Below are 27,914 nucleotides of genomic sequence, written 5' to 3' on the forward strand. Positions count from 1 at the left end.
CACACTTGTTAAGGCAAAATAAACTTCAACTTTTAATAAACAGTACTTAGTACCCAAAGAGGGGCATAATCAAATGCAAACACCCATCTCCATGGGCGTCTATCTCCGAGAACGGGTACTTGAAGGGGCGGGACAGACCGTATTTTCGAAAAAAAATGGGCGTCCATTTTTTTTTCGATAATACGGTTTGTGCCAGCCAAATGCATCAGATTTGTGTGGATTTGAGCTGGGCGATTTCGTTTTTCAGCGATAATGGAAACGGAAGGTGCCCAGCTCAAAAACGAACAAATCCAAGGCATTTGGTCGTGGGAGGGGACAGGATTCGTAGTGCACTGGTCCCCCTCACATGCCAGGACACCAACCGGGCACCCTAGGGGGCACTTGTAACAAGTAAAAAAAAATTAAATACCTCCCTAGTCCATAGCTCCCTTCCCTTGGGTGCGGTTTGGAGCGCTCCCATTTACCACCACAAGTGTAACAGGTAGGGGGTGGGATGGGCCTGGGTCCACCTGCCTGAAGTCCACTGCACCTACTAACAACTGCTCCAGGAACCTGCATACTGCTGTGATGGAGCTGGGTATGGCATTTGAGGCTGGCATACAGGCTGGAAAAAAAAGTTATTAAAGTTATTTTGTTTTGGTGGGAGGGGGTTAGTGACCACTGGGGAAGTCAGGGGTGGTGATCCCCGATTCCCTCCGGTGGTCATCTGGTCATTTAGGGCACTTTTTTGGGACTTGTTCATGAAAAAAAGGGTCCAAAAAAAGTGACCCAAATTCACGGTAAGAACGCCTTTCTTTTTTCGATTATCGGCCGAGGGAGCCCATCTCTCCTCGGCCGATAAACACGCCCCAGTCCCGCCTTCACCACGCCTCCGACACGCCCCCGTCAACTTTGTTCGTTCCCGCGACAGAGTGCAGTTGAAGACGCCCAAAATCGGCTTTCAATTATACCGATTTGGGCGCCTTTGCGAGATGGGCGCCCATCTCCCAATTTGGGCTGAAATATGGGCGCCCATCACTTTCGAAAATAAGGCTGAAAGTGACCCCCCCCACTCCCCCACACCCACCCTTCCCCACTCATATGGTTAAGAACATCCAGACATCCCCCCCACCCACCCACAACTAATTACACTGAACAATGTAAAATAAAGGGTTCCCACACGGATTCCCACTTACACCTCTGGTGTCTACGTTCTGCCCCTAGTCGCTCCATTGCACAGATATATCACAACTTATTCAGCCATTTCGCTATGGGAAGAGGTGTCAGCTTTTTCCAATGAGCAGCCACTACCATCCTAGCTGCACAGATGGCATACCTCACCAAAGTGGCTTGCGACGACCTCAAACCTGGCACTTTCTTAGGGAAAAGAAAATATAATGGAGCCCACGGTATAGGACATCCCACACACTTCTGCAATCTAAAAAAAGAACTATCTTTTACCCGCTGTGGTAAAAGAGGGCCTCAGCGCATGTCAAAAACATGCTGATGCCAGTGCAGACCCCCTTTTGCACAGCTTGGTAAAAGGGGCACTGAGCGAACAATGCAAATGTGATCACATCAGCAGCAGTTGGGCTCACTGAAACAGGGCTGCTCCCACTGTTAACTATGATCTCCTTCTCCAGGGCCTTCTTCTGTAAACACTAAATGGAAGTGTTTGTTTAGGGTTCCCTTTCCCTCCTCACTCTCTATACATTGCTGCTTGGCACCTTTCAATCCTAAAATTCTACCTCTGATCTTTCTCTTTTTCCTGATATAACTGAAAAAAATTCTTATCACTCTATGATGTGTTTTTAGCTATATTTCCCTCCATTAATGCTTTTGCTCTCCTGCTTTCTTTCATCATATTTTTTTTGCTTTACCTGGTATTCTTCTTTGTGTTCTTTGAGTAACTAAATCCAAAATCCTGTCCCTTACCTAGTTGAGATCATTATACTTTTTGAATGCTAAATCTTTTGCTGTTATTTCTTCAGCCACATCCTTACAGAATTCTACAAGTTTCCTTTCCCTCATGCTTTTACCTATTTTCCTTACCTAGAGATGTGGTTCCATTTTTCAGGGTCCTTTCAGTTTAGCCCAGTGTTCTTGCATTTCCCCTAACTATTCACACCCTGCCAGCAATTTTTGAAATCCAAGACTTTGAGCTTTGTGTGTCTGTATTCCACCTTAGGGGCCCTTTTACTAAGCTGTGTAAGCGTCTACACATGCCCAACACACGCCAAAATGGAGTTACCACCCGACTACCATGTGGCTCTTGTGGTAATTTCATTTTTGGTGAGCTTCCGATACGTGTGTCTGAAAAATATTTTTTTATTTTGGGGCGCGCGTAATGGAAGTGCACCACATGGCATTTAATGAATGTAGGTCATTACCACCCGGATTCTTTACTGCTAGGTCAATGGCTGGCGGTAAGGTCTTAGACCCAAAATGGACGCGCGGCAATTTTGATTTTGCCACACGTCCATTTTCGGCAAAAAAGGCCTTTTTTACAGGCACGCTGAAAAATGGATCAACACGCACGCCCAAAACCCGTGCCTACACTACTGCAAGCCATTTTTCAGCGTGCCTTTGTAAAAGGACCCCTTAGTTTTTACATCAAACCAATCTGATAATCACTGGTGCACATGTGGGCACTCTCCAGCACATTAGACATACTGTCCCCATTTGTAAGTACTAAGGCCAGGGCTGTGTATTCCTTCATGATATCCATAGGTATTTGTCTGAGCAGAGCCCTGTGAGAGGCATCCATGATCTTTCTTCTTTTTACCAACTCTGAAGATGACATACTCCAAACCACATCTGGCAGATTGATGTCTCCTAGAAACACACATTCTCCCTTTATTTTGTGTATTTGACTAAATTTCTATCAAGTGCCTCCATCTGATTCAGAGGTCCACTGCTAACTCCAGATTCCATTCCTTTTATCTTGCTGCACCATATGCCTGGAATAGACTTCTTGAGCCAGTACGTTAAGCTCCATCTCTGGCCGTCTTCAAGTCCACCTTTTTGATGCTGTTTTTTTAACTCCTAACCTATTCACTTGTTCAGTACCCATGTCTTTTATCATTCCCACCCTAGTAATTCCCTTATCCCTTATTTGTCCTGTTTGTCTGCCCTGATTAGATTGTAAGCTCTGTCGAGCAGGGACTCTCTCGTCATGTTCAAGAATACAGCGCTGCGTACGTCCAGTAGCACTACAGAAATGATTAGAAGTAGTAGGTCTGTAGAAAACATCAATGTAGATGCAATTGCCATCTCTATCCCAGACAATGCACAGTGCTTCCTCTTTTCTCCACATCCAATGCATTTCAGGTACTTTGAGTTATTGCTGGGTCTTAAGGTATCTTTTATTATTGTTTTTGACACAAAGAACTACTCTTGCTCCCTTTTCTTCATTTCTGTCCTCCCTGAATAGAGATCATGGCCCAATATGGCAGTATCCCATAATGGGACTCACTGAAACATGTGGCTGCAATAGCAACAATATCCAAGTCCACTTCCGCTATTAGGGCTTGCAGATCTGGAACTTCGCTGCTTAAAATTGTGAGCATTTGTGCTCATTAGTTTCCAGCTATTTTTTGTTGGCAAGTTTATATTCTTGTGTAGCTTCATACCTTGTCTTCTATTTTGCTGCTGTAAGTTAAAGAGATCTCTTGTGTTATTTTCTCCTTTGTCATCATAAGACAAAAAAACATACAAGTAAAAACAGGATAACCACAGCCAGACCACAGATCAACCACACAGTCTTCTAAGGGTCTGTAGCTTGTATTGGCTTGGACAGCACCATTGCAGCTATGCCAGCAGGGGATGCTGTAACAGACGGACTTCTGCTCACTGCTCTAACTGCCAGGAGTTTCCTGGGATAGTGAGGATTCAAAGGGTTCCTTCCATAAGCATTGCTATGGAGGACATGAGACAGGAGCTGATGGGAGGTTTTCTAGGAGAATTTATGAAAGGGAAATGGAAATGAGACTTGATATACCGTCTTTCTATGGATTTTGCAACTATATTCAAAGCGGTTTACATAGTATATACAGGTACTTATTTGTTCTTGGGGAAATGAAGGGTTAAGTGACTTGTCCAGAGTCACAAAGAGCTGCAGTAGGAATCAAACCCAGTTCCCCAGGATCAAAGTCTGCTGCGCTAACCACTAATCCTGCCTGGATAGAACAATTGGGTCCTTATCTGAAGCAGTCCACTGTTAAAATGACACTTTCAAATAGTACTTGAACATTCCACAGGTTCTAATTTCAAATAGGTTTCAAACTTACCATACATTAATTACACTGTATTCGGTGACACGTGTTACATGCAAAACTACATATTATATTATGTTTAAAATCTTACCATGCAAATATGTAATTTATTTTCCAGCAATATTTGTCTCACATAATTTGATCACCACACAGTATAAGTTAATTTTGAAGACACAATCATTTTCAGAAATAAGACATGATAAGCAGACATGCAATACAATGAAATAATTTGCAAGGTAATTAATTTACCTTGAAGTAATTACCCAGTTGACACTTTACAGGACCAAATTAATTTTACCTGAATAGATAATTACTTTGATACTCATATTGCAAACATAATAATACATTTCCTAGCTGCTATTCTACATAAAGGACTAGATTCAATAATGGTGCCAAAAATCGTCGCTGAAAAGAAATGTACACTGAGTACTATTTTATAAAGGATCTGCGACCTTTATAGAATAGTACTAAGCACATAAACAGTGCCTAAATTTAGGTGCCAGCAATTATGCCTGCTGGAAAGCAGGTGTAAATTCTGGCACCTAAGTTCGTCGCCAATCGAGTTTATTCTGTAACAATGCAAGTAAATTTTGGGAATGCCCCAGAAACTCCTCTATCCATGCCGCCTTGAAATTATGTGCTATAAGAGTTCCACGCAAATCGTTGTAGAATATGATGTACACATAACTCCAATAAGGCCAATTAACATCAACACCAATTACTGGCACTGATTGGCTCATTACTCAATAAAGCTGTGTGCGCAAATCAGCATGGCGCACTGATTTCTGCATGCAATTTTAGCTGCCATATAAGGAATCCTAGGGAAAATGCATATAACTGTCTTGGTCCAGAAAAATATTTCTCAGTATTAGTGCACACAACCCTTCAAAGTTGTATAAGTTGTAATAATTGAGTCAATATTTAAACTTCATAGTTGACACCTTCTTTTAAACTCTGTCCACAGCATTTCAATAATATCTGGATATTCAGCGCCAGTAATCAGATAGTGAGGGACACTTATGAGCTCATTTTCGAAAGAGAAGGACGCCCATCTTTCGACATAAATCGGAAGATGGATATCCTTCTCTCAGAAACGTCCAAATCGGTATAATTGAAAGCCGATTTTGGCTGTCCCCAACTGCACTCCATCACAGGGACGGCCAAAGTTCAAGAGGGTGTGTCGGAAGCATAGCGAAGGCGGAACTTGTGCATGCCTAACACGTGGATGTCCTTGACCCATGATCGAAAAAAAGAAGAATGTCCCCGATGAACAATTGGACGTTTTCACCTGTTTTTATTATGACTAAGGCACAAAAAGGTGCCCAAACTGACCAGATGACCACCGGAGAGAATCGGGGATGACCTCCCATTACTCCCCCGGTGGTCATTAACCGCCTCCCACCCTCAAAAAACATCTTTAAAAATATGTTGTGCCAGCCTCTATGCCAGTCTCCAATGTCATGCTCAGGTCCATGACAGCGCATGAAGGTCCCAGGAGCAGTTTTAGTGGGTACTGCAGTGCACTTCAGACAGGTGGACAAAGGCTCATACCCCCCCCCCCCCTACCTGTTACATCTGTGTATGAAACAGCGAGCTCTCCAAAACTCACTACAAACCCACTGTACCAATATATAGGTGCCCCCCTTCACCCGTAAGGGCTATGGTAGTGGTGTACAGTTGTGGGTAGTGGGGTTTGGGGGGCTCAGCACACAAGGTAAGGGAACTATGTACCTGGGAGCAATTTATGAAGTCCACTGCAGTGCCCCTAGAGTGCCCGGTTGGTGTCCTGGCGTGTCAGGGAGACCAGTGCACTAGAAATGCTAGCTCCTCCCACGACCAAATGGCTTGCATCTGGTTGTTTCTGACATGGACATCTTTGGTTTTGAAAATTGCTGAAAATCAGAAACGTCCATATCTAGGGATGTCCATCTGTAAAGACGACCAAATTTAAGGATTTGGACGTCCCTGACAGTATTTTTGAAACGAAAGATGGACGTCCATCTTGTTTCGAAAATACGGGTTTCCCTACCCCTGGATAGGGACATTTTGCAAGGACGACCAAATCGAAATGTAGACGTCCCTTTCAAAAATGCCCCTCTTAATATCTGGATGCAGAGGTCAGTGCCAGAGTTATCCAGAAAGCAGAGATATTCAGAGCTGGTGTTATCCGGTTAGTTGCATTATTAAGACTGTACCTCTCCAGATGGTGCCCTGAATATTGCCACTAACCAGTTTATTTTGAGGACCATCCACATACCACACCAGCACTATCCTGATAGTGCCAAGATGGTCTGCAATGAAATTCAGACATGGCTAAGAGAAATAACTAGATAACTGCTGAAGATATTATCCAAACATTTCCCGTTCAATATTGTGTCCATTAAATTTGTTTTAGTTGGTTACTTGTATATATCTAAGCTATAAAAGCAGTTTAACAAGACTGTATTTGACATTATCTTGCATTTGATACCACAAATATAACATTCTAATCCAATTAACTTTTTCTCGTATGCTTATTATAAAGTTTTTAGAAATATTGTAAATAACACAAAATACTATCTGAAGTCACAAGTTTTAAGAAGGCTTTGGTAATAATCTCTTTGTAGAAATAAATATGTTCTTACCTCTCAGAGCTGAAACAGAGAACAATTATTTGAATAATATAAACATACGGAGTGATATGATGTCTAAGTGTGACATCTTTTTTTCTTTCAAAAATGGCTACATGCAGGATGTTTTCATTCTCTGTGTGTTTATCCTTTTGGGCTATTCTTCAAAAAAAAAAAAAAGTGTCCAAGTGAAAAATGTAGAAAATCAAGCCACTGGGATGTATAGGACATGAACTGAGGTTGAAGCGGGGAAGACTCAGGAAAAATGTCAGAAAGTATTTTTTCACGGAGAGAGTGGTGGATACTTGGAATGCCCATCCACAGGAGGTGGTGGAAATGAAAATGGTAACAGAATTAAAAAATGTGTGGGATAAACACAAAGAAATCCTGTTCAGAAGCAATGGATCCACAAAAGCTTAGCAGAGATTGGGTGGCAACACCGGTAATTGGGAAGCAAAGCTAGTTCTGGGCAGACTTCTACAGTCTGTGCCCTGAAAATGGCAAGGACAAATCAAGGTCAGGTATACATATAAAGTAGCTCATACAATGAGTTTATCTGGTTGGGCAGACTGGATGGATCATACAGGTCTTTATCTGCCGTCATCTACTATGTTTCTATGTAATAAAGTTTTCTCTGCATATTCAATATCCAGTGTAAGACCAGGCACATAAAAAAAAAGTTCAGAAATATGTGAAACTTGGTATCAATGAGTGAAATCCCAATTTAATCTTCTACTCAATGACTGCCAGAAAAACACTTATGCTCCCTGTATTTAACCTGTCTGTGTGAAAATCTCAATTCACCTTCCTTCCATGCTTCAATGAAACCAACAGGAACACAAATATCAGGCTAAATGGGTCCAAATAGCAGTTCCTTGCATCATATCTTCAGTGACAGACAAAAGGATATAAGTAGATTGTTAGTGCTTTTAAGCAAGAATTAAGAATGTGCAATAAATTAAATTTCCAATTCATTAAACTAGCAAATTCAAAACAGATTTTAATTCACAAAATGTTTGCAAACTACAAAGATTGTTGAAAGAGTGTTGCTGAGCCAGCTACAGAAATATATTGATCTCCATAATGTGTTCTCAATTCACATACATCCAAATCACAATACAAATACTATTTCATTGACCAGTTTTGATATAATCTGTCAAGGGGTTCGAACTAGGGACATTTTATATTCTTGTTCTCTTGGATATCTCAGCTGTGTTTGACATGGTTAACCATGAATCTGGTGGTTGGAAATGAAAACATAAGAATAGCCATATTGGGGTAGACTGATAGTTCATCTAGTCCAGTATCCTGCTTCCAGCAGTGGCCAATACAGGTCACAAGTAACTGGTAGAATCCCAAATAGTTTCCAACTGCAGTCCATCACAAGGAGGTCCAAAGTTCAAGGGGGCTTGTCAAAGGCCTAGCAAAGGTGGGACTTGGGTGTGCCTAACACTTGGACATCTTTGACCCATAATCGAAAAAAACAAGGACGTCCCTGATGAACACTTGGACGTTTTCACCCGGTGTGTTTTTTTAACGAATAAGGCACAAAAAGGTGCCATAAATGACCAGATGACCACTGGAGAGAATGGGGGATGACCTCCCGTTACTCCCCTAGTAGTCACTAACCCCCTCCCACCCTCAAAAAACATCTTTAAAAATATGTCGTGCCAGTCTCAGATGTCATACTCAGGTCCATGACAGCGCATGCAGGTCACAGGAGCACTTTTAGTGGGTACTGCAGTGCACTTCAGACAGGTGGACACAGGTTCATACCCCCCTACATGTTACATTTGTGAAGGAAACAGCGAGCTCTCCAAAACTCACCACAAACCTACTGTACCCACATATAGGTGCCTCCCTTCACCTGTAAGGGCTATGGTAGTCATGTACAGTTGGGGGTAGTGTGGTTTTTTTTGGGGGGGGGGGTTGGGTGCTCAGCACCCGTGGTAAGGGAGCTATGCATGTGGGAGCGTTGTCTGAAGTCCACCGCACTGACCTCTAGGGTGCCCAGTTGGTGTCCTGGCATGTCAGGGGGGCGAGTGTACTACGAATCGTGGCCCCTCCCATGACCAAATGGCTCGAATTAGGACGTTTTTCAGCTGGGCGTTTTTAGTTTCCATTATCGCTAAAAGAAACAAACGCCCAGCTGAAAAACGTCCATTTTTTCGAAAATACAGTCTGTCCCGCCTCTTCACGTACCCGTTTTTGGACATAGACGCCCATGGAGATAGGCGTTCGCGTTAGATTATGCCCCTCTTTGAATATCAACCCTTAATTGTTTAGAGCACACATTATACAAAATAACAGAGAGCTGTTAATAACCTAAGGACACGTTTACTAATGTGAATTGTTTTACATTTAACACGGGTTAATGTGATTAACAAGCATTATTAATAAATAAACCCCACTGTAAATAAGGCTTTAAACTAGGATTGTCAGGGATGAGTGAACAAAGCCCCCAGGTAAGTAAAACATTAAGGACTAGATTCTATATATGGTGCCTGAAAAATCGGCACCAAAAATATTTCCATCTAGGTGTGTTCTGCAAACCATGCCTAGATCTATACACCCACTAGGCGTATTCTATACACCACGCCTCGATTTACGCACGGTTTATAAAATATGCTTAGCGGCCATGCCTGAGCCTAACTCTAGGCATGTCCATTTACACCAAGCAAAACTTGGTGCAAATACTGGCTTCTAAGTTAGGCACAGAGCAGGTGTATTCTATAACCCAGTAGATTTTCGGAATCTCCACAGACCACCATTCCATACCCATGGGTCTGTGCATTTCTTCCTGCTAACAGTACTCCAAAAGATCTTCTTTGATCTCTCGTATCTCCTCCCTCTCTTGTCCCGCCACTAAAGTCCTTCTGTCTGCCCTAAGTGTGCTAGAATTGTATCATTGGTTCTGCTGCTGCCTGGTCTGCCAGGTCTGCTCCAAGTAAAGCTAAACCCATTAGTAAAAAAAAATATTTTCTCATTTTTCTTTTGAGACTCCCTCCCTTTCATTTACCAGAATCATTTTCCATAGCAATCAGACATCTTGTTCATTACCAGGGTTATTATCTGTTTGCTCTGACTTGATGCAGTTTTAAATATTTTAGCAGCACTGCAAGAGTTCAATGAAATGCTGAGGCATTCACCAGTTATAACAGAAGCAATACTTTATTGCTGGCAAAATAACAAGCAATAACAGTCTCTGTGACCTAATACAGGTAGGTCAAGTCAGGGGCTAACAACCCCAAAGGCAGAGGGCAAACACATGCATGGCCAATGTACAGTGTCTACCACATTAAGCCTACATTCCAGCAACGCTGACAATAGCCTTTATGGAGGTCCTAGCAGAGGGTCCAATAGACAGGCAAAGCTCCGAAGTCTCAATGCGCGGATGAGACGATGGTGCAGGGAGGAGGGTTTTTAGATTTGTTAGGAACTGGGCAACATTCTGGGGAAGAGGGAGCCTATTCCGAAAGGATGGGCTCCACCTTAACCAGGGTGGGACCAAACTGCTGGCATCGACATTTAAAAAGGAGCTAGAGCAGCTTTTAAACTAGAAACTGGGGGAAGGCCGACAGTCGTTCAAAAGTGCATGGTTCGGGATAAGGTATCTTTCAAAGATATCACCAAAACAGGGAAGATAGGGTATCCTGATAGTGAGGTTGCAAAAGAGACTGTAGTAGATCAGGTGTCCTTAAATAAAAATAAAAAACAGACAAAAGATTGCAAATTAATACTGTCAAGTACTGAGCATGATGTAAACAGGAACAACAAACATAGTTTGTAATGTCTATATGCAAATGCCAGGAGCCTAAGAAATAAGATGGGAGAGTTAGAATATATCGCACTAAATGAAAACTTAGATATAATAGGTATCTCTGAGACCTGGTTGAAGGAGGATAACCAGTGGGACACTGTCATACCAGGGTACAAATTATATCAGTGATAGGGTGGATCGAATTGGTGGAGAAGAACAGTGTGAAAAACAAACTTAGAGGAGCGGCTGCGAGGGTTAAAAATTTACATCAGGCATGAATGCTGTTCAAAAACACCATCCTGGAAGCCCAGGCCAAATATATTCTGCGTATTAAAAAAGGAGGACGAAAGACCAAACAACAGTCAGCATGGTTAAAAAGTAAGGTGAAGGAAGCCATTTGAGTTTAAAGAAAATCCTTCAGAAAATAGAAGAAGGAACCGACTAAAAATAATAAGAAACAGCAAAGGGAATGTCAAGTCAAATGCAAAGCGCTGATAAGGAAGGCTAAGAGGCACAAAACACATAGTAAAAATGTTTTAGGTACATTAAAAGCAGGAAGCTGGCAAAAGAGTCGGTTGGACTGCTAGATGACCGAGGGGTAAAAGGGGCGATCAGGGAAGACAAAGCCATAGTGGAGAGATTAAATGAATTTTTTGCTTCGGTCTTCACCAAGGAAGATTTGGGAGAGATACCAGTGCCAGAAATGGTATTCGAAGCTGACGAGTCAGAGAAACTGAATGAATTCTCTATAAACCTGGAGGATGTAATGGGGCAGTTCTACAAATTGAAGAGTAGCAAATCTCCTGGACCGGATGGTATTCATCCCAAAGTACTGACAGAACTGAAAAATTAACTTGCAAAGTAATTCTTAGTAATATGTAATTTATCCTTAAAATCGAGCATGGTACCGGAAGATTGGAGAGTGGCCAATGTAACGCTGATTTTTAAAAAAGGTTCCAGTAGAGGTCCGGGAAATTATAGACCGGTGAGTCTGATGTCGGTACCAGGCAAAATGGTACAGACTATTATAAAGATCAAAATTACAAAGCATATTAAAAAGCATGGATTAATGAGACAAAGCCAACATGGATTTAGTGAAGGGAAATCTTGCCTCACCAATCTATTACATTTTTATGAAGGGGTGAACAAACGTGGATAAAGGTGAGCCGGTTGATATTGTGTATCTGGATTTTCAGAAGGCGTTTGACAAAGTACCTCATGAAAGACTCCAGAGGAAATTGGAGAGTAATGGGATAGGATGTACTGTCCTACTGTGGATTAAAAACTGGCTAAAATATAGAAAACAGAGAGTAGGGTTAAATGGTCAGTATTCTCAATGGAGAAGGGTAGTTAGTGGGGCTTCCCAGGGCTCTGTGCTGGGACCGCTGTTTTTTAACATATTTATAAATGATCTAGAGATGGGAGTAACTAGAGAGGTAATTAAATTTGCTGATGACACAAAGTTATTAAAAGTCGTTAAATCGCAGGAGGACTGTGAAAAATTACAAAAGGACATTACGAGACTGGGAGACTGGGCGTCTAAATGGCAGATGACATTTAATGTGAGTAAGTGCAAAGTGATGCATGTAGGAAAGAGGCACCTGAATTATAGCTACATCATGCAAGGTTCCACATTAGGAGTCACTGACCAAGAAAGGGATCTAGGTGGTGTCGTTGATGATACGTTGAAACCTTCTGCTCAGTGTGCTGCTGCGGATAAGTAAGCAAATAGAATGTTAGGTATTATTAGGAAAGGAATGGAAAACAAAAATAAGGACATTATAATGCCTTTGTATGGCTCCATGGTGCAACCGCAACTCGAATATTGTGTTCAATTCTGGTCGCCGCATCTCAAAAAAGATATAGTGGAATTAGAAAAAGTGCAGAGAAGGGTGACGAAAATGAGGAAAGGCTAAAGCAGCTAGGGTTTTTCAGCTTGGAGAAAAGGCGGCTGAGGGGAGGTATGATAGAGGTCTATACAGTACTAGGACTAGGGGGCATGCGATGAAGCTACAAAGTAGTAAATTTAAAATGAATCGTAGAAATCTTTTCTTCACTCAACTAACTTCTGCAAACTACTGAAGACATCTCTTTAACAAGGCATACCACAAAGAGTAACAAATGTGAACCCCTCCACAGAAATGTCTCATAACATTTGCTTACTATACTAATATCATGCTTTTTCACTATCATGTTACTCAGAATCCTCTGTAATACTAAATGTTTATTTCTTATACTTCTCCACCATTCATGATGTATTGTAAGCCACATTGAGCCTGCAAAGAGGTAGGAAAATGTGGGATGCAAATGCAATAAATAAAATAAATAAATAATAATTAAGCTCTGGAAATCGTTGCCAGAGAATGTGTTAAAGGCGGTTAGCTTAGCAGAGCTTAATAAAGGTTTGGCTAGCTTCCTAAAGGAAAAGTCCATAGACCATTATTAAATTGGACTTGGGGAAAATCTACTATTTCTGGGATAAGCAGTATAAAATGTTTTGTACTTTTTTGGGATCGTGCCAGGTATTTGTGACCTGGATTGGCCACTGTTGGAAACAGGATGCTGGGCTTGATGGACCATTGGTCTGTCCCAGTATGGCAATACTTATGTACATATGTACTAGCTTTGGCTCACACAGGGGTCTTTTTACCAAGCTGCAGTAAGCACTAAAGCATGCTTGATGCAGCTTAAAGGGGCTTACAGTGGGGCACACTGAGGCATCCAGCGGTAAAATCATGATGTGTGCATGCTACTCAAAAGCTAAATAATAAAGGTGGAGACTGGGCAGACATGTCCACTCTCCAACCCCAGACATCACCCCTTGGCCTACTCAGTTAGGGAAGTCACATTGCTGTACACTAATTGATTACACATGGTAAGGGCCCATGAACTACAACTTTACTGAGTGGCTATTAATGCCGAAAATAGAAAATCGGACATTTGCCAGCTGTGGCTAAAAGTGGCCTTAGCGTGTGGGCCCAGAAAGAGCACAAACTGTTTTCATGAAAATTCTGTGTAACAGTATATTGCACAACTAGGACAGCCCACTCCTAGTCTATTGAAAAGATGATATTTAAAATACATTATTTTTTAACACAAGTGCCTGTTCTACTTAGAATTGGGATTTATTAAAATTGTTAAAATGCAACATTATCACATTTGGTTTGCTGCAAACCACATCCATACTATAACCTTTTTCTATTTTATTCCAAAGTTCTATGATTTGATAAATTTAGCATAACTAAACTAAAACTTGTGACTTGTTAAAACAAATTGACTGGACTAGGGGATTTGTATTGTTCACTGTGTCATCAAAACTTCTGTTTAAATACATAAAAATAAGACTGCTCTTGCATTTTCAGCCAAAACTATACAAAAAATTAGATCACGGTTATCTGCCTAAGCAAACCAAAACCTGTAACTGCTCAAACTATTATGCAGAAGGAGTCCTTTTTCCACTGTTGAGACTGTGTTATGCCTCAGCACAGATCATGACTCTACAAGGGTATGTTACCCAGTGAGGCATAAAATGTTTGGACATCTACATACAAACAAGGTTAAGGGGATAAAAGATAGCTATCGATTTTCATTTATTTCGGAGCGCTTTTACTAAAGCTTAGCGTGCGCTAAGTGCCATATGGCCCATAGGTATAAAATAGGATGTGCAACATTTAGTGCACACTAAGCTTTAGTAAAAGGGCCCCTTTATTAAGTAAAGAAAGGACCATGGAACAGGCTTAGGGTGGAAAAAATATAAAATTGCAAAACTGGTCAAATCATCCTATATAAATCTGGCAAGGAGACTATGAAGAATAGCCACTTGGCAAGTTATGGGAAAACATTAAAGGAGTAGACTGATTGGAGGGGGGTGTTTTTGGTAAAGTGGTAACCATAGTAACATAGTAAATGGCAGCAGATAAAGACCTGTACGGTCCATCCAGTCTGCACAACAAGATAAACTCATTTTACATGGTATGTGATACTTTATACCTGTTTGATTTGTCCTTGACATTCTCAGGGCACAGGCCTTAGAAGTCTGCCCAGCACTGTTCTTGTACTAAGTTCTGAAGCTAACGTCGAAACCCCTTAAAATTTACGCTCCAGTCCATCCATATCTATTCACTCATGATCAGGGCGTAAACCGTAGAAGTCCACCCAGCACTGGTTATGCTTCCCAATTACCAGCGTCGCCACCTAATCTCCACTAAGATTCTGTGGATCCATTCCTTCCTTCCTTGGTAACCACATTGTTTTAAACAAATTAAATATTTAGACACTAGTAAAAAAAGCCCCGTTTCTGATGCAAATGAAACGGGGGCTAGCAATGTTTTCTTCTGTGTGCATGTGGGAGTGTGTGTGTCCCTGCCCTCTGGCCTCTCTCCCCTCCCCCCTCTGAGTCCTTCACTGTTACAGAGCCAGCAATTTGATTTCGTGCTCTGCTGTTTTCCTTCACTGACTGTGTTACAGAGAGGGCGGGGCAGACACTCATAGGGAAACCGGATATCTCGCCCCCTTCACACTTCCGGCTGGAGGCTTCATAGAACGTTGGTGTTGCTTTTTATATAGAGAGATATGGTGAGCTTCTACATTAGGAGCTAACTATAGTGAAGTGGAGGAGTGGCCTAATGTTTACTGCAGCAGGTTGCAGACCTGGGGAACTGGGTTCAATTCCTACTGCTGCCTAACAGTCAGCAGTGGGTTGAGATCCTGGAGAACCAGGTTCAGTTCCCTCTGTAGCTCCATGTGACCCTAGGCAAGTCACTTAGTCCCCCACTGCCCCAGCTACAATATAATACTAGATTGTGAACCCATTAAGGACAGTACCATCATCTGAAAAAGAAAATTTTAAACCACTTAGGTCTAGGTGGTATATAAATACTAAAAATAAATATTTTGTAGAATGCTAAATAACTGCTCCTATTTTTTTTTTTTGGGGGGGGGGGAGCGAGGGGAAGACACTGATAAAAGCCTGTCATGTGTTCGTTTTGCTGCTGTTTCTTTGTCCTGTGTAGCTTGGTTGAATGTTTCAGACAGGATGTATAAAAGATGCAGTGGCATAGCCAGGAATTTTCAACAGGGGGTGGTGCTGCATTTCCCTCCCTTCTCCCTCCTACTGCATCTCTCCCTTCACTTCCCAGCCCCACAAAGGTCTCATAAATCCCTCCCTCCCCCTGCTCCTCCCGTGCCTTAAAATCACCTCCAGTCTTCACCCGTGCAATGCCAGCACCGAGGCTTCTTCTATGAACCGTCCCATCCCTTCTGACACAACTTCCTGTATTCTGAAGGGTGGGACAGTTCAGAGAGAAAGCTCCGGTGCAGGCCACAAGCAACCTATGAGTGTTACTGTCCAGGCAAACACTAAATGTGATTTTAAGGTGGGGGGAACAGGGGGAGGGAGGGAATTGTGAGAGCTTTGCGGGACTGGGAAGGAAAGGGAGCAATGTGGTAGGAGGAACTTGGGACAATGCTGAATGGTAACTTTAGACAGGTAAAGAGTCATGAGAACATAGCTTCAACACTTAACAGTATGGAGTCAGATTCAGTATAGGCCTCTTGGGATAGAAGCGCCTGGCATAGTATTTACTTAGCTGCGCGCCACTCCTCAGATGGTCAGCCGGCTGTAAGTCCATTTATATTGTAGTAAGGTTCCTTGAGCTTTCGGGTACAAAGTTCTTTAGAGATGGGATCTCTCCAGATGGAACTATGCTTCCAGTTTCTTTATCCTTCCCGATGCTAAAGCACCCTCTCTTGGCCCTTCAAGCTTGATTTTTTTATTGCCCCTCTCTTTATTCTCCTGTGAAAGCAGTGCTGGAGGACTGAACCCCACTCTAAATTCCACCTGTATTCAGTGCAGCATGCTAACACTACACTCTTTACCTTCCCCTGTGCACTGGCTGTGTTAGTCAGTCACAAACTCAACCTTAATTAATGGTACAGTGGCCAGGGGAGCGCACAGCCAAAGACAAAAACCTCTTCCTAGTCTTGTACGTATAGCACCACAGATTTTCCCTCTAAAGGGTGTCTTTTCCTACCACTGTCAGGCAAGAAAGCCAGCTCTCGCTCTTTCCAAGTCAAAAGTTCACACACCTAGTACTAGTACAGACACTAGAGGTCTCTGCTGAGCTGTTTTTAGCAGGCAGAATTTAAGTGCTTTCTACACTTCTACACAACATCTATCACCTACATAATGAAAATGATCAATATGATAGCACAAATCTATCACAGCCAATTTTTTTTCTGGGATTATTGTACATCATGTAATAGTTAATCATGTCCATCAGAAACAAATGACACATTAGAGCCTGTGTGGATGCTGATATTCAATCTTCATGCCATTTTATTGTCTGCTATATTTTTTTTTAATTTAAAAGAGCTTGTACTATCTTCCTGCTGTGTAGAGGGAAAAACTAATAGTGTCCCTTTAAATTCCTCAGAGATGTTTATTTATTTATTGGAATTTATTAACTGTTTTCATGAAGAGATTTACCAAAGGTAGTGTACAACTGTTGTCCCAGTGATAATGCTAGACTGTATAGATAAGTAGCAACCAAGTGTTCACACTTATTGCTGGACTAAAACCAATCACAGTCATCTAAATTGGCATCATCCTTCATAATCTTACCCATGCACTCGTTTTGAGTCACACTGAATACTGCAATTCTTTATACAATGATGTGAACATTCCATTTTTTTAAAAAAGTTACGCATAGTTCAGAACATAAGTTTGATTACGTATCTCTGCTTCTTATCAAACTTAGGAGTTTTCTGATACAAATTCATCTTAATTTAGGAGTTTAAAAATTATTGGGTCAATATTCAAAGCGATCTAACTGGCCAGAAATGGCTCCTGGCCAGTTTAAATCTCCTGTTTGGGGCTAACCAGTCATTTTCAATGACAATGATTCAGACTACATCTCCCACCTAATTTCCCTATACTTTTCCCTTGTCCCAACCCCCTCCCACCCCTCCTCCAATACTCATCTACCCCTTGCTCATACCTTTCCTACTCCCTTCACCTTTCCCCATCTTTACCTACCTCTCTCTTTTATTATTCTGCCATAAGTAACCTATTTTTTCTCTATCAATACTCTGTAATACATATTATTATGTAAGCCGCATTGAACCTGCTTTGAGTGGGAAAGCGCGGGGTACAAATGTAAAAATTAATAAATAAATACATACATTTTCAATGGAACTTAACTGGTTAGTGCCACTGAAATTGACCATAGCGCTTAAAGCATAACTGGCTGTTTTGGGAGCAGAGTCAGCACTTGGCTGGTTAAGTGCCGATATTCAGCACTTAATTGGCCAAGTTCACCACATGAATAGGACTGACTTTTTTTATGCTTTCCTATCTTTATGCAGTACCCCATAGCCAGTTAAGTACAGAATATTGCACTTGGGGGGGGGGTCTTTTACAAAGCGACGGAAAGCCCAAAGCGGGCTTACCGCTCGCTAAACCGGAAGTAACGCAGGGCTACCACAGCAACCTGGTGGTAGCTTCCACCCTCAGCATGCGCCATTTCCTGTGCTACAAAATTATTTTAATTTTTGTTGCTCCAGTATTTACCTGGCAGTAATCAAGAAGTGCCGCGCGCTGCACAGTTATCGTCACAATAGCGCGGGAGCCCTTACTGCCACCTCAGTGGGTGGTGGTAAGTGCTCTCACCCAAAATAGGCGCAAAAAAACCAGCCTTTTATTCACTGCGGTAAAAGGGGGTCTCTGCATGCGTCAAAATTGCCTCAGCTTAGTAAAAGGACCCCTTAACCAGCTATGGTGTAGCCATATCTGGAAACCAGGAAATTCAATGCCAAAGCTCTGACATGGCCCAGCATTGAATTTCCAGGTATAAAGCCAGTGGCTGTCAGCAAAATGTAGTGCACCGCCAGATGAATATCGACCCATATGCTTCTACATTTAGGCCTGCCATTCATTTGCCTAGATTTATGAGCCTAATTTGAAACACAGTGCTAAGCTACTAACTTTCCCCCACCTTAAATCTGCCCCTGTTACCACCTACTGTTTATGCTCCTAAATTTATGAGTTAATCAGTCAATATTTTGTCTCGGCAGTAGTTGTTTTTTTTGGGAGGGGGGGTTAACAGTGTTCCAGCTTATGTGGGTCCTGACCGAATATTGACCATGACCCGCATAAGTAGAGTCTCTAGTTCCTTCTTGTTGACCCTCCCCCCAAGCCAAGTCTGATCCCCGCCCCCCCAGCACCACCACCAAGTTGCAGCAGGCTACACCCGGCCTACTTTAATAAGCCTGGTGATCTAGTGGTGGTTGAGGCAAATGTGAACTCCACTCTTTCCTGCCCCTTGCGGCTTCTGTTCAAAATGGCCACCATAACCTCTAGCGGTCTACCACTAAAGGTCATTCTCTCCCTACCAGTAGTACCGCATGCCTACTGTTAGATGTTGTAGCAGTCATTTTTTACAGGAGCCACAAGGGACAGTAGTGAGTGGGGTTCACTCCTACTTTGACCACCACTAGACCACCAGCAATATCCCTTATATATTTATATTTATTGCATTGGTATCCCACATTCCCCCACCTATTTGCAGGCTCAATGTGGCTTACATAGATTTGATAACATTGTCATAGCTGGATATCAAATACAGTTAGTTATGTGTGACGATTAAGGAAGGGGAAAGGGAAGATGGAAGAGAGTTGTTAAGGTAGTTATAGAGGGTGTGCGTTCATAATTGACCCTCTACTACTACTACTACTACTACTACTTAACATTTCTAGAGCACTACTAGGGTTACGCAGCGCTGTACAAATTAACAATTAAGGACGGTCCCTGCTCGGAAGAGCTTACAATCTAAAGGACGAAATGTCAAGTTGGGGTAGATAAGTTTTCCTGAGAAGAGGTGTAGTGATTAGGTGCCAAAGGCGACATTGAAGAGGTGGGCTTTGAGCATTGATTTGAAGATGGGTAGGGAGGGGGCACGGCGTATGGGCTCAGGGAGTTTGTTCCAGGCATGGGGTGAGACGAGACAGAAGGGGCGGAGCCTGGAGTTGGAGGTGGTGGAGAAGGGTACTGAAAGGAGGGATTTGTCTTGAGAGCGGAGGTTACGGGTAGGGACGTAAGGGGAGATGAGGGTAGAGAGGTACGGAGGGGCCGCAGATCGAGTGCATTTGTAGGTGAGTAAGAGAAGCTTGAACTGTATGCGGTATCTGATTGGGAGCCAGTGAAGTGACTTGAGGAGAGGGGTGATATGAGTATATCGGTTAAGGTGGAAGATAAGACGTGCGGCAGAGTTCTGGATGGACTGAAGGGAGGATAGGTGGCTACGTGGGAGGCCGATCAGGAGTAGGTTGCAGTAGTCAAGGCGAGAGGTAATGAGAGAGTGGATGAGAGTTCGGGTGGTGTGCTCGGAGAGGAAGGGGCGAATTTTGCTAATGTTATAGAGGAAGAAGCGACGGGTCTTGGCTATCTGCTGGATGTGCGCAGAAAAGGAGAGGGAGGAGTCGAAGATGACACCGAGGTTGCGGGCAGATGAGACGGGGACGATGAGGGTGTTATCAACTGAGATAGAGAGTGAAGGGAGAGGGGAAGTGGGTTTGGGTGGGAAAACAATAAGTTCAGTCTTAGACATATTCAGTTTCAGGTGGCGGTTGGACATCCAGGCAGCAATGTCGGATAAGCAGGCCGAGACTTTGGCCTGGGTATCCGCAGTGATTTCTGGTGTGGAGAGATAAAGCTGGGTGTCATCGGCATAAAGATGATAGTGGAAACCATGAGAAGAGATCAGGGAGCCTAAGGAAGAGGTGTAGATTGAAAAAAGAAGGGGCCCAAGGACAGATCCCTGAGGAACTCCAACAGAGAGCGGGATAGGGGAGGAGGACGAACCATGAGAGTGTACTCTGAAGGTACGATGGGAGAGATAAGAGGAGAACCAGGAGAGGACAGAGCCCTGGAACCCAAGGGAGGACAGTGTGTCAAGAAGTAGGTTGTGATTGACAGTGTCAAAAGCGGCGGAGAGGTCGAGGAGGATGAGGATGGAGTAGTGACCTTTGGATTTGGCGAGGAATAGGTCATTGCAGACTTTAGATAGTGCCATTTCTGTTGAGTGTAGGGGGCGAAAGCCGGATTGAAGCGGATCGAGGATGGCATGAGGAGAGAAAATCAATACAGAGGCTGTGAACGGCGCGTTCAAGTATCTTGGAGAGGAAGGGTAGGAGGGAAATGGGGCGGTAGTTGGAGGGACAGGTAGGGTCAAGTGATGGTTTTTTGAGGAGTGACCACAGCATGCTTGAAGGTGTCCGGGACAGATGCAGTGGAGAGAGAGAGAGGTTAAGGATATGACAGATGGTGGGGGTGATGGTAGGAGTGATGGTGTTGAGTAGGTTAGTGGGGATGGGGTCAGAGGAACAAGTGGTGGCTTTCGAGGAGGAGAGAAGATGGGCGATTTCCTCTTCGGTGATAGCAGGAAAGGAGGAGAAGGAGGCCTGGGTAGGTTGGATGAGAGAGTGAGATATAGGCTGAAGAGGAGGAGAGGGAGTAGTGGTGAATTAGAGGTTGATATTCTGGACCCTCAATCTCTTAGTAAAATTTTAAGTATAAATTTAGGCACTCAACCTTAGTAAATTTTCAAAGAGGTCTACTTTGGGCATAACTCTCAAAGTCAGAATCATAAATCCTTTGAATATCAGGCTCTACATTTTTAGTCAAGCCCTTGATAGAGTCCTGGTTTGGTTGGTGGCTAAAGCGTTTTTGTTTTTTGTTTTCTTCTGTCTTGATTTTTCTTCATTCTACCTTTTCCTTTTTCACTTTTCTCTGTGACCTTTCTGAAATACTTATTGCCAAGAATAATAGGGCATACAAAACACTGCAATAAAATAAACCATTTCCAGTTTAACTCAGCAGATCTTTATTTTATTTATTCTTTTGAATAAAAGTACATGGCCCGATATTCAAAAGGGTTTAAAAGGGCAGCAGAGGCTCCTCTTAATTAAACCACATTTAGCATGCAAGAAGAGGATATTCAGCAGCATTTAACCACGTACTACCACGGAATATCTCCTCTGACCGCTGCAGCACTGTCTGGGCTGTATCTTACCACTCCCACTCAAAATTTAACCGAGCCCTGAAAACCTCAGTGGTGCTCCTTACATATACATTATACTTAATGCAAAGTTTTTCTGCACCCACCTCGTCATTGGTTCTCAATTGGTTCAGTTGCCAATTTTTTAATATAAACTTTAACTTTAATTTCTTAATTTCCCCATGGATAGCATATTCTTCACATAAGCATTCTCCAGAAACTCAGGCAATATAAATCTTAAAGCATGTACTTATCTTGAGCTGAGAATAACTCAGACAGGGGATAAATCGTCTGACAGGATCATGTTTCGCCCCCAGGGCTGTTTCAAGGACCATCCCCTCAGACTCTCATTAGCGCCAGCTTGGCTCCTGCATATCAAGACTTCCCTGCCAAGAGTGGGTGCAGAAAAGCCTTGCATTAAGTATAATGTATATGTAAGGAGCACTGCTGAGGTTTTCGGGGCTCGGTTAAATTTTAAGTGGGAGAGGACGGATATTATCATCGATTAATTCTTCCCACTTCAGTATAGCCTGCTTGTGAAGTGGGCTGTATCTTAAGCAGTCCAGGACAGAACTGGAGTGGTCCTAGAACCAGCAATATCCAGAGCTGGTGCCCACATCACTATCTGGGCAAGTAAGACTCAGTAGTCTTAACTTTGCCGATTTAGCTATGTAGGTACTGCACTGAATATTGGCTGTGCCCAAATAACTTCCATGTACTGCTGCTTACACAGATATTTAATGCTGGTCCCTGGACATAACCCAGTACTGAATATCATGTCTGATCTGGCCAGCGGCAACGAGCCTTTTTTAAAAACTCTCACCACCACTGACTGGATATCATCTGGACAGTCTTTATGACACTCAGAATGTTACATGTAGCAACTTACCATCATTTTCTCAAAGAGATCCATGATTTCCTTTTCCGAAAGACAAAAAGAACGCTCATCAAACAGTGGCTGAGGTGGGAACTCACTCACAGCAATTTGGGAATCGATAGGATGTTGGATAAAAGGTTTTTCCTTTTTTACACCAGATTTTCTTAAATTTGTTATTCTGTCCCGCTGTTAAGAAGAAAAGAATAATTACATCAAATTTTAAATTTAACAAGCTGCATGTAAAAAATAAGTCACAATATTAGATGTTAATAGTGGTGATTAACATGCAAATCATTATGCAACAAGCCCAAACTAAGGGTGCGCTGGCATCGGTGCATGTTTTTGACGCGCGCCAATGGCCCCATTTTACCGCAGCTGGTAAAAGGGTAGTCTTTCTTTTCTAGAGGAAATGGCCATGTGGAAAGTAAAGCATTTGCCGCGTGGCCATTTCAGGGGGAGCCCTTATCGCTACCCATTGAGGTGGCAGTAAGGGCTCCTGTGCTAACCTGGCGGTAACTGGGCAGCTCACAGGACTGCCCAATTACCGCTAGGTATATATTTATTTTTGTAGCGCTGGATATAACGGCACACTAGGGGTCGGAAGTACCACCGGGCTGCTGCAGTAGCCCTATTTAGCGAGCAGTAAGCCTGTATTGAGCTTACTGCCGCTTTGTAAAAGGAGCCCTAAGAGACCGTGTTACTTTTCTGTATTCTGCAACAGAATTCATTTTTGAGTTTCACATAGACTCCTGGTCTAGGAAATCAATCAATTCAAATTTGCACTCAAGTAACAGTAGAGGAAAAAATTTTATTAACACCTGCTTACTGCAGATTAAAATCCACTACTGCGGGGCACAATCAGGCGTCCCACAGTAGTTTTGTGTTAAGCGCATGCTACCCATGCGCTACAAAATAAAAATATTTTTTAGTGCTGGGGATGTTTTGGGGGGCAGAGAGTAGGTGTGCCCAGTGCTAATCAGTTAGTGCAGCTTCATCACCTCACGCTAACCAATTAGTGTGTGGTTAGTGCAGGAGCTCTTATCGTCTAGTAAATAGGTGATGGTAAGGGCTCCAGCGCTAATGGCCATGCATTAATTGGGAAATTAGTACATGGTCATTAATACAGAAAATGGGAAATGCAGCCTTTTTGCAGCCACACTAAAAGTGATACCACAGGCTACAGTTTAGCTACAGTGGTAGAAATAAGTATTTGATCCCTTGCTGATTTTGTAAGTTTGCCCACTGACAAAGACATGAGCAGCCCATAATTGAAGGGTAGGTTATTAGTAACAGTGAGAGATAGCACATCACAAATTAAATCCGGAAAATCACATTGTGGAAAGTATATGAATTTATTTGCATTCTGCAGAGGGAAATAAGTATTTAATCCCTCTGGCAAACAAGACCTAATACTTGGTGGCAAAACCCTTGTTGGCAAGCACAGCGGTCAGACGTCTTCTGTAGTTGATGATGAGGTTTGCACACATGTCAGGAGGAATTTTGGTCCACTCCTCTTTGCAGATCATCTCTAAATCATTAAGAGTTCTGGGCTGTCGCTTGGCAACTCGCAGCTTCAGCTCCCTCCATAAGTTTTCAATGGGATTAAGGTCTGGTGACTGGCTAGGCCACTCCATGACCCTAATGTGCTTCTTCCTGAGCCACTCCTTTGTTGCCTTGGCTGTATGTTTTGGGTCATTGTCGTGCTGGAAGACCCAGCCACGACCCATTTTTAAGGCCCTGGCGGAGGGAAGGAGGTTGTCACTCAGAATTGTACGGTACATGGCCCCATCCATTCTCCCATTGATGCGGTGAAGTAGTCCTGTGCCCTTAGCAGAGAAACACCCCCAAAACATAACATTTCCACCTCCATGCTTGACAGTGGGGACGGTGTTCTTTGGGTCATAGGCAGCATTTCTCTTCCTCCAAACACGGCGAGTTGAGTTCATGCCAAAGAGCTCAATTTTTGTCTCATCTGACCACAGCACCTTCTCCCAATCACTCTCGGCATCATCCAGGTGTTCACTGGCAAACTTCAGACGGGCCGTCACATGTGCCTTCCGGAGCAGGGGGACCTTGCGGGCACTGCAGGATTGCAATCCGTTATGTCGTAATGTGTTACCAATGGTTTTCGTGGTGACAGTGGTCCCAGCTGCCTTGAGATCATTGACAAGTTCCCCCCTTGTAGTTGTAGGCTGATTTCTAACCTTCCTCATGATCAAGGATACCCCACGAGGTGAGATTTTGCGTGGAGCCCCAGATCTTTGTCGATTGACAGTCATTTTGTACTTCTTCCATTTTCTTACTATGGCACCAACAGTTGTCTCCTTCTCGCCCAGCGTCTTACTGATGGTTTTGTAGCCCATTCCAGCCTTGTGCAGGTGTATGATCTTGTACCTGACATCCTTAGACAGCTCCTTGCTCTTGGCCATTTTGTAGAGGATAGAGTCTGACTGATTCACTGAGTCTGTGGACAGGTGTCTTTCATACAGGTGACCATTGCCGACAGCTGTCTGTCATGCAGGTAACGAGTTGATTTGGAGCATCTACCTGGTCTGTAGGGGCCAGATCTCTTACTGGTTGGTGGGGGATCAAATACTTATTTCCCTCTGCAGAATGCAAATAAATTCATATACTTTCCACAATGTGATTTTCCGGATTTAATTTGTGATGTGCTATCTCTCACTGTTACCAATAACCTACCCTTCAATTATGGGCTGCTCATGTCTTTGTCAGTGGGCAAACTTACAAAATCAGCAAGGGATCAAATACTTATTTCCACCACTGTACATTTAGCCTATTAGGATGCTAGAGTATTCCATAACACGATTCAATAAGCCATTGGAACTATCAAGACATTAGTCTTTTGTAGAACAATGTCTGATAGTTTAATTTTTGACTCATATATGTTTCTTGGATTTCCTCAGACATCTCTGATTACTAATTATTTGCATTCTTCCCCTATAGATTTAGATTATTTATAATCTGCTCTTATTCAGAGCGGAGAACAAACAAAAGATATATAGAGGTGTATTTTCAAAGCACTTAGATTTACAAAGTTACATAGAGGCTCATTTTCGAAAGAGATGGACGTCCATCTTCCGACATAAATCGGTACTTGGACGTCCATCTCTCAGAGATATCCAAATCGGTATAATCAAAACCCGATTTTGGACAACTCTAGCGAAAGTCCATCGCAAGGACGTCCAAATCTCAAGGGGGTGTATCGGAGACGTGGTGAAGGCGGGACTTGGGCGTTCCTAAGACTTGGACATCTTTGAAACATAATGGAAAAAAAGCAGAGACGTCCATGACTAACGCTTCAACATTTTCACCCATACGTGTTTTTCTTACGAATAAGGCACAGAAAGGTGCCTGAAATGACCAGATGACCACTGGAGGGAATCGGGGATGACCTCCCCTTATTCCCCCAGTGGTCACTAACCCCCTCCCACCCTCAAAAAACATCTTTCAAAATATTAAGTGCCAGTCTTTATGCCAGCCTTAAATGTCATAATCAGGTCCATGACAGCACATGCAGGTCCCTGGAGCAGTTTTAGTGGGTGCAGTGCACTTCAGACAGACGGACCCAGGCCCATACCCCCCCCTACCTGTTAAATCTCTGGAGGAAACAGCGAGCCCTTCAAAACCCACCAGAAACCCTCTGTACCTACATATAGGTGCCCCCCTTCACCCGTAAAGGCTATGGTAGTGGTGTACAGTTGGGGGTACTGGGTTTTTGGAGGGGGGTTGGGGGGATCAGCACACAAAGTAAGGGAGCTATATACCTTGGAGCATTTTATGAAGTCCACTGCAATACCCCCTAGAGTGCCCAATTGCTGTCCTGGCATGTCAGGGGGACCAGTGAAACTAGAAATGCTGGCTCCTCCCACATCCAAATGGCTTGCATTTGGACGTTTTTGACTTGGATGTCTTTGGTTTCAAAAATCGCCGAAAGTCAAAGACATCCAAATCTAAGGACATCCTTAGTATTTTTGAAACGAAAGATGGACGTCCATCTCCGGATCTGGACGTTTTACAAAGACGTCCAAATCCCAACTTAAATGTTTCTTTCAAAAATGCCCCTCATAGTAACCTATGGAACTTTGTAAGTCTAATTGCTTTGAAAATGAGCCTGATAGCTTGCCCCTCCTGCTAACATTTACTTCGTTTTTCCCACTAGTGATCTACTCTCTTACAAACATAATGTGTCCCTTTCACTAAAGTACGCTAAGTAGTTAACATGCAAATTAGCACATTAACTACTTCTGCACAAAAACACCAACCATTATTGCTGTGGCATAGTGATTAGCACATGCTAATTCATGATTTAACTCCATATTGTGTTAAGGGGCAGAAACTAGGGGGAACATGGAAAAAAAGAATGAGTATGGGCTCTACACTACAGTTAAAGCACTGTACTTACCAGACGCTGTCACTTTTGCAGTAAATGCTGAGAACATATAGGACACACTTCTAACAATTATCATACAGCCTTTGCACTAGAGCTTTTAGGGTCTCATTTACTAAGCTGCGTTACGAAACGAGGTTTGCATGTCCTTACACAGGTCTTTCCCATGCACTAAGCCCATTTCAGTGTAAATTGGACCTTTTTTACTATATCTTTTTTTGGCATTAATCAGTGCACAGCCCTGTTAAAAAAAACATTATCATGGGATCATTTATTACCTCCTATTTAGGAGGCACTAGGGGCTCCCACACTATGGCTGCACTAACCAGTTAGTATGGTAGTAATGTACTTAAGAGACTGTACTGTTGTTAGATTAATGTCAGCAACAGCTTATTAGTGCATCCAGACTTATTCTCCACCCCTAAAACACCCCCTCCAAAAAAATACAAAAAAAGAAATAGCGTACGCAGATGGCAAAACTAATGCAGAACGCTTTGGTACCTCCTGCGTAAGGCCATTCTTGCTGCGTTAGGCACGTGTTAGAATCTAACACAGCTTAGTGAAGGGCACCCATAATTTTTTTACATAGCACACTTAGACCCACAATATCACTGAAAGAATCATGTGAAAAAGAAAAGGCTGGTCACACAGATAGAGCTTTGGTTGCACCAAAAATCCGCTTGTTCTTAGCAACATCAACAAATTAAGGGGTCCTTTTACAAAGGTGCGCTGAAAATGGCTTGCGGTAGTGTAGGCGCAGGATTTGGGTGCACGCCGATCCATTTTTTTTTTAGAACGCCTGAAAAAAAGGCCATTAAAAAATTTTTACTGAAAATGGACGTGCGGCCATTTTGGGTCTGAGACCTTACCGCCAGCCATTGATCTAGCGGTAAAGACTCATGCAGTAACTGGGCGGTAATGACCTACTCGTGCCAAATGCCATTTGGTGCGCG

The 27,914-nt window shown here is 42.9% G+C and overlaps 1 protein-coding gene across 1 annotated transcript in view; it reads right to left on the minus strand.

Annotated features, from left to right (window-relative positions):
- Positions 1-27,914, minus strand: part of DIAPH2 (diaphanous related formin 2) — a 1,482,340-nt gene that overhangs the window by 1,303,126 nt on the left and 151,300 nt on the right. The window contains exon 3 of the mRNA XM_030210672.1: positions 22,566-22,739. Within this exon, the coding sequence (XP_030066532.1) occupies positions 22,566-22,739 (174 nt within the window). The remainder of the gene's footprint in view (positions 1-22,565; positions 22,740-27,914) is intronic.

Source organism: Microcaecilia unicolor, chromosome 7 (genome assembly GCF_901765095.1).
Source record: "Microcaecilia unicolor chromosome 7, aMicUni1.1, whole genome shotgun sequence".
Lineage (NCBI taxonomy): Eukaryota > Metazoa > Chordata > Amphibia > Gymnophiona > Siphonopidae > Microcaecilia > Microcaecilia unicolor.